The sequence below is a fragment of the Anoplopoma fimbria genome, chromosome 24, assembly GCF_027596085.1.
Source record: "Anoplopoma fimbria isolate UVic2021 breed Golden Eagle Sablefish chromosome 24, Afim_UVic_2022, whole genome shotgun sequence".
NCBI classification, from domain to species: Eukaryota; Metazoa; Chordata; class Actinopteri; order Perciformes; family Anoplopomatidae; genus Anoplopoma; species Anoplopoma fimbria.
Window position 1 is genome coordinate 25,296,446 of NC_072472.1, and position 12,045 is coordinate 25,308,490.

At 40.0% G+C, this 12,045-nt stretch overlaps 1 protein-coding gene across 1 annotated transcript; it reads left to right on the forward strand.

Annotated features, from left to right (window-relative positions):
• The first annotated feature begins 485 nt into the window (after nucleotides 1–485).
• On the forward strand, nucleotides 486–3,781 carry timm22 (translocase of inner mitochondrial membrane 22 homolog (yeast)). The gene is made up of 4 exons (XM_054626326.1): nucleotides 486–744; nucleotides 1,174–1,370; nucleotides 2,389–2,461; nucleotides 2,554–3,781. The coding sequence occupies exons 1-4, from the start codon at nucleotides 486–488 to the stop codon at nucleotides 2,628–2,630; spliced, it is 606 nt and encodes a 201-aa protein (XP_054482301.1). The 3' UTR covers nucleotides 2,631–3,781.
• Nucleotides 3,782–12,045: the final 8,264 nt, after the last annotated feature.

Consider the following 12,045-nt stretch of genomic DNA (forward strand, 5'->3'; position numbering starts at 1 on the left):
CTATTAATATAGTTAAGTGAGGTGGAACAATGTCAGAAGCACATATGTAACGCAACACCAAGCTACAGCCTCCATAATGACCATAAGGTTTCAACAAAAACATTCTGTAACCTCCTTGAAGGTATATATATATATATATATATATATATATATATATATATATATATATATATATATATATATATATATATATATATATATATATAATATATATATAATTCACTGCAGGGCTGCTGTTGAAGTCTGGTGTCGAATGTGCTGACACGAAATTAGCTATCTCGCACTAAATAATATATTTTTAAAGCTTAATTATATATGTTTTCTCACTACAGCTCATTAATGTACATTATTCAAATATACATGCTTGAATTGTGTTTGTATCATTTCAGAATTATCCATAGACTGCAGACATTACAAATGTGGCGAATCTGCAGCCGCTCGTCTTTGACTTTATTTACCTGCAGCTCTGTCTGTCATTGAGAAACATGGCTGCCTCCACGGGTGCTGCAAACGCTGGCTCGTCCGATTTACAAGGTCTAGCTTCGGACGGTTCGAGTATGGACAGCCCACCAATTCAGTACAGTGTGATTCTGGAGCATCTCATCGGGGACAAGAGGCCCGTGAAGGAGCTGAGCCCCGGCATTATGGGGGGACTGCCGGTGCCTCTCAAAAGCGACGAGCAGAAGATGATCGAGAGGGGAATGGAGAGCTGCGCCTTCAAGGCGGTTTTGGCCTGTGTGGGAGGTAAGCAATGACACTAACATCACAACTTTAAAAATATATATATATATATGAGATAACTGCATAAAAACTGGAGTCAGATCCGAGCTCTATCGTATATGTGGAAGTGAGTGGGTTTAGGACTTTAGTATGTGGTTTCTGTAATGATGGGCTGAAATGATTTACTGACAGAAAACAATATTCTCTTGAAGCAATTTAAAGATGAAGAACTTGGGCGTTGGGAATCTGTGATGATGTTTCAGTATTTTACAGACAAAACAAATGATTGATAATAGCATAATGTTTCCTGTACATTACACATGCATGCTCAATAACCTAAAGGGGAGCAATATTTCTCAGATCAGAGAAGAGTGGTATCTTGTATTTCCCTCAGTCTGTATATATTGTTGTGATTTCTTGTCCAGACACTCAGGTGTTTTTTGTTCTCCACAGGATTTGTCCTCGGAGGAGCTTTTGGTGTTTTCACCGCAGGCATCGATACCAATGTTGGCTTCGACCCCAAAGACCCTCTGAAGACTCCATCAGCACGAGAAGTCCTCAAAGACATGGGCCAGAGGGGGATGTCATACGCCAAGAACTTTGCCATCGTGGGCGCCATGTTCTCCTGCACAGAGTGCATCATAGAATCAGTAGGTCACACCCCTTCCCTTCATTATCTCCTCATCTGGTAAACAAAAAAACAGCATCAGACATTGTGTGATTATGATCTAGACACCACTGGAATGCATGATAAAATAATTAAATCAAATTAAATCGCATTGAGTTGTATTTAAGATATACAACAAGATAACTAAATTGTAAATAATTACTGACAGGAGCTCAAAACAAACTAATAAATCAGTTCCCAGTTCTCTGTAGCAATACAGGAAATATACAAGAAATGTAAATACTTTGTACAAGGATTTCAACTATATCTTTATAACTCGAGTGTCTTTACTACAAACACTTCTACAAGGCTGGGTCACATTAGGTGACATGGGAGTTCTTTTTAAATTGCATGATTTTACTGACACAGCACCCAAAAGACCAAATACATTATTTGCGGTCAAATGTAAGGGGCATCAGTGAAAAACACAGCAGAGTGATTTCATACTTCAATTAGAATAATATAAAAAAATCATAATACAGATTGCAAACATCAGCAGAGAGGAACTGTAATTAAAGGTTGAAACGGGGTTGATAAATGAGCTAGAAACTAATATTATCCAACGTTAATTACTCGTTTCATCTTTCAGGGAATTGTTCCGACAATTTTGGTTTTCAGATTGACTTGAGAGCAGTGTTCTATTGGCTTTTTATTGTTGTAAAAGTGCACAGTGATGTTCAAGGCTTGATGTATTCTTTGGCTTTGTAGCTCTGTTTCAAACGCTCCCCGGTGGCTCTTTGACAAAACTATTATTTTTGTTAATGTAGAATGTTTGTGATGTTTTGGGAACCTCATGGGACTTGTGTTCTGCTTCCTCTTCGAAATGGTCTGACAGCGCCCTCTAGTGCACAACTGTTTTTTATTCTCTAAGTGAGGTACAAAATGTTGTATGATGTCTGCTAACTGGTAGTTCTTATTGAAGCCTCTCAACTTTCCCCCCCTCTGGCTCAAGTGCACAACAATGTATTAACTTATTTCTTGTGTCTGTTTTTCATTTTTAGCACCGAGGTAAATCTGACTGGCAGAACGCTGTGTACAGCGGCTGTGTGACAGGAGGAGCCATTGGATTTCGTGGTATGTGACCCTGGTATATTCTGCTTTGATGTTTTAAATTGAAGGCAGGCTGTTTCTTTTGACCTCACACGTATTATCTTTCTCTTTTGTAGCTGGTCTGAAGGCTGGGGTGCTGGGATGTGGAGGCTTTGCTGCATTCTCCGCTGCCATTGAATATTATTTGAGGTGAACCACAGAAGAGTGACTCTATGGACTAAATGGATGCGCGCGTGGACGAGCCCTGTGAGGTGTAGGACTCGTCAATATTTACCTGCACATGGAGGATTGCTGCAAAAGCAGAGCTGATGTTTTTGGTGAAAGCGACGGGTTCCTATTCGTGTACAGTGGGCTGAACAAGATGTATGTATTTCCCAGAGACTACTTTTATCATATGGACAGTTTGAACAAAGCAAAGCAACTTCATGTGGAGAATCTGCAGAAACTGAGCAAAGGGGATCTGCCTCTGTGTTGGAGGCATAATCACGTTCACTCTTCATTCACAACCACCTCAAATCAGACTCAGATAAACGCTGTTCTTATTGAAGAACATGTGTCTACTGAACTAATCCACATCAAATTATTTGTATTAAACATGTTGTTTTGTTAAGTTGTTAAGAACATTTCTTCTTTGTTTACAAGTATCCATGACAATAAAATCTTAAACTGCCTTTAAATATTAGTGTTGGACAAATAAAGTTCAAAGTAAGTGAATAGTATAGATGAGTTTAGTGTCAGTAAGCCTTTGTGCTGAAACATGTTGGTTAGATGGCTTTAGGAAACGATATATCCACCAACATACTGTTGTCTGAGGTTCAGGAAATGTGTCACATCAAACTGTTCAAAAAAATTCACCATATGAATCTTTGTATGAGGATATAAAAAATGGCGGATATCAGTTTAAAAAATCTCCACATTTGTGTTTTTGCTCAAGACTTTCAGATGTGAAATAACTGGACATATTAACATTTTAACAGTGAATGAGAGAGCTTTAGGGCTCTGTTAGTGCTTTGAGCGAGATTACTCAGTTTTATGGCCTAAATGTGCAAAAGGACAAAAATATCTATGTTTTAATGTATCGATTTTGTTTCAGAAGGGACATTTGTGAGGCTTATAAGGGCTAAAGTGTGAAATGTTTGCATAAAGAAGAAGGTTAGAGTGGTGATGTCAGCCACTCTGCTCCACTACTGCCCCCTACTGGTCTGGACAGGATCCAACACTGATCCTCTTAGAGTTGACAAACGGAATACTGATCTCAAGATTAGAGTTAATTTTAAGTCAAAATGAAATAAATACACAAACAACAATGTAACTACATCCTGTGTGTTCAGTTAAAATACAAACTTCCCTGGATATTGCTATACATAAGATAAGATAAGATGATAATCTTTATAAATCATCACCATCAATATGAATATAAAGCACCCCACATTTATTTTACAGTATCCCAAATATGCTTTCCAGGGCAGATCAGAGTTGAATCACTGAATCCATGGCGATATTATAATACATGAACAATTCCTATAGTTCAAACATTTTAAACATTGTTTTACTTGAGTTGTAACTATTTTAGCCTGAACACATTGGTTAGTGTCAATGGTTATTGGGGAGGATCTATATACATATGTTAAGTTATTATAATCTTCTAATTAATAAAGATTATTAAGGGGTGAAAGGGTCAGTTTTTCAGCAGTTTTTTTGGTTCATTTAATATTATTAAGACTGAATATCATTTGCAATTCACACCTGTGCCATCAGGAAACAACCCTTATTTTCCTTTTATAATTTATCACATCTGGTTTTATTTTAAAACGGTTATCAATGAGCAGTGAATAGGTCTGAAATTGAATAGTGGACTTATTAATGTTAGCAGGTTGTGATGAATTTATTTTTAAACCTCTGTCAGCTCGTGTCCAAGTTCAAATGCACAGTGAGGAGGCCGAGTGGTCTGCTGACCTTTTATAACCTCGGTTGCGTCGTCTCCATGACGTTTTCTGACGTGCGTTCGTTGGCGTGAGCAAGACAGCGAGACATTAGTATTATATATATACATTACATTACATTACATTACATTACAGTCATTAAGCAGACGCTTTTATCCAAAGCGACTTACAATAAGAAAATGTAAAAAAACATATAAAAAAATCACGTTTGTTAATTAGTTAGATATTTTTTGTAACATATTTGTGAGTTGAGAACGAGTCTTAAGACTTCAAGCCCTTATACATAATACTTACTTTACATTAGAAGAATAAGAGCAATAAGAGTCATCCTGAATGTGAACTTTGAGGGGCTCTTCACATAGCAGTCCTGGGGGCCTAAAGGCTCAGTGGGTATCTGAGTCAGGGAATCTGTGTAAAGTTCAATTCAATTCAATTCAATTCAATTCAATTCAGTTTATTTTGTATAGCCCAGAATCACAAATTACAAATTTGCCTCAGAGGGCTTTACAATCTGTACACATGCGACATCCTCTGTCCTTCCCTCACATCGGCACAGGAAAAACTCCCCTAAAAACCCCTTTAACAGGGAGAAAAAAGGAAGAAACCTATGGGAGAACGACAGAGGAGGGATCCTTCTCCCAGGATGGACAGAATGCAATAAATGTCATGTGTACAGAACGAACAGCATAACAGAGATACAACACATTCAATGTATATGACATAAATGATTCATATAATAAGACTACTTATAATAACAGCAGCAATTATTATAGTAGAATTATAATTATGAAAATAGGGATAGTAATGTGATTAATAATAATAATCGAAGTAGCAGTGGGTGTCAGTCGGCTCACAGCAGGAGGCACGACTACGGTCCAGGTACCACAACGATTCATGGAAACCTGCAGAGCGAGAAAGCAAAAAGGGCTTCAGGGTGGAAGTAAAGCTAAAATGCTTAATGGTACAGGTAATAGTAATAGTAATGTGACTAGTAATAATAATGGTGGTAGCAGTCGGTGTCAGCAGGGCCGTAGCAGGATGCACGACCACGGTCCAGGTACAGCCACGATTTATAGAAGCCTGCGAAGCGAGAAAGCACAAAGACTCCAGGGTACAAGCAAGTCAATAAGCGTAATAGTACAGGCAATAATAATAGTAATGTGACTAATAATGATAGTGGTAGTAGTAGTGGGTGTCAGCAGGGCCTCAGTAGGTGGCACGATGACAGTCCAAATATAACCCCGATTCCTGGGAACCTGCGAGGCGAGAAAGCACAAGAACTCCGGGGAAGAAGCAAAATCAGTAATGTGCATAAATAGGAGATTAATACATAAAGATGGAGGGAGAGAAGAGGAGAGAGGAGCTCAGCGTATCCTAGGTAGTCCCCGGCTGTCTAGGCATATAGCAGCATATCTAGGGGCTGGACCAAGGCCAACCTGAACCAGCCCTAACTATAAGCGCTATCAAAAAGGAAGGTCTTAAGCCTGCTCTTGAAAGTGGTGAGTGTGTCTGCCCCCCCGGACTGAAACTGGAACCTGGTTCCACAGAAGAGGAGCCTGATAACTGAAGGCTCTGGCTCCCATCCTACTTTTATATACTCTAGGAACCACAAGTAACCCTGCATTGATGGAGCGCAGCTCTCTAGTTGGGTAATATGGAACTATAAGTTCCTTAAGATAAGACGGTGCCTGACCAGTTAGAGCTTTGTAGGTAAGTAAAATAATTTTAAATTCTATTCTTGATTTAACAGGGAGCCAGTGCAGAGAAGCTAATACTGGAGTAATATGATCTCTTTTCTTAGTTTTTGTTAGAACACGTGCTGCAGCATTCTGGATCAACTGTAAAGATCTAAGAGACCTATTAGAGCAGCCTGATAATAAGGAGTTACAGTAATCTAGTCTACAGGGAACAAATGCATGAACTAGTTTTTCTGCATCGCTTTGAGACAGGATTTGCCTGATTTTCGCAATGTTACGTAAATGAAAAAAGGCTATCCTTGAGATCTGTTTTATATAAGTGTAGCCCTGTGTGACGCACACAAAATGTATGGTCACATTTTTGTTTATTTGATTAATATATGATGTAATGTACTGTTAGTTAAAATATTCAATGAAATAGAATCATCTATTATACTAACTTCCTCAGAAGTGTATTTCACCCTGTGGCCACTAGGCGGCAGTGCAGCGCTGTGGTTCAGGATGTGCGCACGCAACGTCTTCCCACAGCGCGGGAAAACTCTCAATGAAGACACCACAGAACTGCCTGCTTCTTCATTTATTCCTGTTTTCACAGGTTAGTAATATATGTAAATACAAAATAAACACGATTTGAATAGAGACAAATGTTTATAGAACAATTGTTAAAATTTGTGTTTCATGTATTTGTTTAGAGGCAACGTGAGTTCGGTATTAAGACTGACTGTCGGATGCTAACGTTAGCTTAGCTGAACGATAATAGCAGTACATTCCTCTGGGTTTTCTGGCTCCTGCACATCATAATATTTGTAAATAATGAAGTGATATAAATCTGTATGTTCAATGAGTTGTGTCACACTGAGTATGTTGGTTAAATGTGACCGAAAGATGTATATTAGTGTTGTGCCTGTTTGTTAGCCTGTGTTAGCCTCGTCGTATTGTTGGCGCCGCCATTGTTAGAGATCCGTGACGTCACCTACACCACAGTAGCTGTGGGACGGCTAGAGAGGGTTTTAGAGAGGGTTTTAGTTTTTAGGAGAACTGTTGTCTCAACACACTAGTGTGTTGGAATGGCACTGGCACAAGTTAAAAATATATGAACCCCATTTTTGTTTATTTGATTAATATATGATGTAATGTACTGTTAGTTAAAATATTCAATGAAATAGAATCATCTATTATACTAACTTCCTCAGAAGTGTATTTCACCCTGTGGCCACTAGGCGGCAGTGCAGCGCTGTGGTTCAGGATGTGCGCACGCAACGTCTTCCCACAGCGCGGGAAAACTCTCAATGAAGACGCCACAGAACTGCCTGCTCTCACAGGTTAGTAATATATGTAAATACAAAATAAACACCATTTAAATAGAGACAAATGTTTATAGAACAATTGTTAAAATTTGTGTTTCATGTATTTGTTTAGAGGCAACGTGAGTTCGGTATTAAGACTGACTGTCGGATGCTAACGTTAGCTTAGCTGAATGATAATAGCAGTACATTCCTCTGGGTTTTCTGGCTCCTGCACATCATAATATTTGTAAATAATGAAGTGATATAAATCTGTATGTTCAATGAGTTGTGTCACACTGAGTATGTTGGTTAAATGTGACCGAAAGATGTATATTAGTGTTGTGCCTGTTTGTTAGCCTGTGTTAGCCTCGTCGTATTGTTGGCGCCGCCATTGTTAGAGATCCGTGACGTCACCTACACCACAGTAGCTGTGGGACGGCTAGAGAGGGTTTTAGAGAGGGTTTTAGTTTTTAGGAGAACTGTTGTCTCAACACACTAGTGTGTTGGAATGGCACTGGCACAAGTTAAAAATATATGAACCCCATTTTTGTTTATTTGATTAATATATGATGTAATGTACTGTTAGTTAAAATATTCAATGAAATAGAATCATCTATTATACTAACTTCCTCAGAAGTGTATTTCACCCTGTGGCCACTAGGCGGCAGTGCAGCGCTGTGGTTCAGGATGTGCGCACGCAACGTCTTCCCACAGCGGGAAAACTCTCAATGAAGACGCCACAGAACTGCCTGCTCTCACAGGTTAGTAATATATGTAAATACAAAATAAACACCATTTAAATAGAGACCAATGTTTATAGAACAATTGTTAAAATTTGTGTTTCATGTATTTGTTTAGAGGCAACGTGAGTTCGGTATTAAGACTGACTGTCGGATGCTAACGTTAGCTTAGCTGAATGATAATAGCAGTACATTCCTCTGGGTTTTCTGGCTCCTGCACATCATAATATTTGTAAATAATGAAGTGATATAAATCTGTATGTTCAATGAGTTGTGTCACACTGAGTATGTTGGTTAAATGTGACCGAAAGATGTATATTAGTGTTGTGCCTGTTTGTTAGCCTGTGTTAGCGCTCGTCGTATTGTTGGCGCCGCCATTGTTAGAGATCCGTGACGTCACCTACACCACAGTAGCTGTGGGACGGCTAGAGAGGGTTTTAGAGAGGGTTTTATGCCCAGCTGTCCCAGTTATACTGGCTGGATGGAGTGTTTAAGTGGGATAGTGAATATATGAATGTGTGAATGTTGCTTATTTAAGTTGTTGTACATTTATGTGATTTTGTGAAAGACAATGCACTTGAAAGAAATATGTAATGAAGACGCCACAGAACTGCCTGCTTCTTCATTTATTCCTGTTTTCACAGGCACACATCATCTGCACACAGGCTCTCTAGCACTGAGACCTGTAAGTACGGACACCATCAGAGCAGTAATAAGTGTTTATGGAGTTATGGGAAAAAAGAAAAAGAGTAACAACATTTTTCTTTTTCTTTTTATTAAGTAGGGGAGGGTGTGGCACCCTGGACATTTGAATGGCTACAATTATTTGCAGGATTGTTAATGTATTAGTGTGTGTTATTAACTTGTCCCCCCACACCATTATTTTCTGGTTATTATAATTTAAAACGCTTTGTGTTACTTCTAAACTAACCTGCTTTCACTTTAAGTAATCGGAGGGCGAAAATCACTTTCGCCAATAGGGGGCAGTAGCGGCTTCTGTATGGTGGTGACGCTGTAAGTCTTAAGAGAAGCAAGTTAGTGAAGCCGTAAGAAAGGACAGTCAGGATAGCGGCAGTGGAAGATATTCACCCGAGACTGTCTTTCTGTTTGTATTCACAGGTGAGAGAAGTACACAAGCGTCATATACATTATGTTAAGTTCACATGTTTTCATGTTTATGAAGTGTTTATTGTTGACATATAAGGCAGCTAACTGAAGCTAGCATCAGTAGCTAAACTAAGAAGGTCGAGCCCGCTGGCTGTTTGGCGCCAGCGTGACGTCACTAACCTAGCCTATAACTGCATTGTTCATGCAGGCTGTACACAGATACATGTGTAACCTAACCCTAACCTAACCCTAACCCTGTACACAGATACATGTGTAACCTAACCCTAACCCTGTACACAGATACATGTGGTGAACTAACCCTTAACCTGTACCCTGTACAGATACATGTGTAACCCTGTACACAGACCCTAACCCTAACCCTGTACACAGATACATGTGTAACCTAACCCTAACCCTGTACACAGATACATGTGTAACCTAACCATAACCTAACCCTAACCCTGTACACAGATACATGTGTTGTCCTGTGCTGGTGATAAGCAGTGCTTTATTAGTTATGTTAAGCTGTACACAGATACATGTGTTGTCCTGTGCTGGTGATAAGCAGTGCTTTATTAGTTATGTTAAGCTGTACATTTTAGGTTGTGTATTTATATTTTGTTTAACCTAATTACAGTTGTATTAGATGGTTTCACTGATGTAGGATCACACAGGATAGCAGCAGTGGAAGATATTCACCCGAGACTGTCTTTCTGTTTGTATTCACAGAATTAAAAACTCATCTGGCGACTGAATGGAAATGATCATCATTCAGTGTGTAACAAAGAGGTCTCACCCTGTCTGTTATTGTGAAGAGGTCTCACCCTGTCTGTTATTGTGAAGAGGTCTCACCCTGTCTGTTATTGTGAAGAGGTCTCACTCTGTCTGTTATTGTGAAGAGGTCTCACTCTGTCTGTTATTATGAAGAGGTCTCACTCTGTCTGTTATTGTGAAGAGGTCTCACTCTGTCTGTTATTGTGAAGAGGTCTCACTCTGTCTGTTATTGTGAAGAGGTCTCACTCTGTCTGTTATTGTGAAGAGGTCTCACTCTGTCTGCTATTTTATTGTGAAGAGGTCTCACTCTGTCTGCTATTTTATTGTGAAGAGGTCTCACTCTGTCTGCTATTTATTGTGAAGAGGTCTCACTCTGTCTGTTATTCTATTGTGAAGAGGTCTCACCCTGTCTGTTATTGTGAAGAGGTCTCACTCTGTCTGTTATTGTATTGTGAAGAGGGTTAGGGGTTAGGGTTAGGGGTTAGGTTAGGGTTAGGGTTAGGGTTAGGTTAGGGTTAGGGTTAGGGGTTTAGGGTTAGGGTTAGGGGGTTAGGTTAGGGTTAGGGTTAGGGTTTAGGTTAGGGGTTAGGGTTAGGTTAGGTTAGGTTAGGTTTCTTGATCCTGGGGTTGAAAATACACCCTTAGGTCAGGGTGCAGGTAGTTAGCCTTAGGGGTTAGGGTTAGGTTAATTAGGCCAAGCCCGTTAGGTTTGGTTTAGGTTAGGTTAGGACTTCGGGAAGTTGGGGTTAAACGGGTTAAAAATGAAAAAGGATAAGACGTTTGAATAACATTTTTTCTGAAGGTTACAAACTTAGGTTAACGGTTAGGGTTAGGGTTAGTAGGCACGGTTAATGGTTAGTTAGGTAGTCTCTAGGTCCTTCCTGTGTTAGTTAGGTTAGACTAGGGTTAATTTTTTTCCGTTTGGGTTTAGGGTTAGGTTAGGTTTAGGGTTAGGGTTAGGTTAGTTAGGGTTAAGGGTTAGGGGTTAGGGTTAGGTTAGGGTTAGGGTTAGTTAGGGTTAGGGTTTAGGTTGGGGTTAGAATAGGGATGAAACCACGATTACACATGGAGGATTACATATTCTTGAATAACTTTTTTCTGGAAGGTGGTAGAGACTTGGGTTAGTTTAGGGTTTAGGGTTAGGGTCAGGGTCACTCCCACTAATGAGTCCACCGTTTGGTATGGGTTAGGTCCTTCCTTTGATGTAGGCCATTGACTCGTAGGATATGGATAGATAAGGGATGAAAACCACAGATTCTGATCCTTTTTGAAAATACACCCTCTTCCGAATGTGGCAGAGCCTTGGAAACGGTCTCCGCCCCCACTAATTAGGCCAAGCCCGATCGAATGGTGATCGACCCGAGTCTGTAGGACTTCGGGAAGGGGGTGAAACGGCAAAAAATGAAAAAGGATCAAGACGCCTTTTGAATAACATTTTTTCTGAAGATCCTACAAACTTTTTCTAACGTACATCTATAGTAAGGCACGGCCTTTCCAATGGTACTACCCCTGAGTCGGTCTAGGGTTAGCTGTGCTTAGTGGTATAGCTGGTTAGGGGTTAGGGTTAGGGTTAGGGTTAGGGTAGGGTTAGGGTTAGGGTTAGGGTTAGGGGTTAGGGTTAGGGTTAGGGTTAGGGTTTAGGGTTAGGGTTAGGGTTAGGGTTAGGGGTTAGGGTTAGGGTTAGGGTTAGGGTTAGGGTTAGGGTTTAGGGTTAGGGTTAGGGTTAGGGTTAGGGTTAGGGTTAGGGTTAGGGTTAGGGGTTAGGGTTAGGGTTAGGGTTAGGATAAGGGATGAAAACCACAGATTCTTGATCCTTTTTGAAAATACACCCTCTTCCGAATGTGGTAGAGCCTTGGAAACGGTCTCCGCCCCCACTAATTAGGCCAAGCCCGATCGAATGGTACCGACCCCGAGTCTGTAGGACTTCGGGAAGGGGGTGAAACGGGCAAAAAATGAAAAAGGATCAAGACGCCTTTTTGAATAACATTTTTTCTGAAGATCCTACAAACTTTTTTCTAACGTACATCTATAGTAAGTAGGGCACGGCCTTTCCAATGGTAC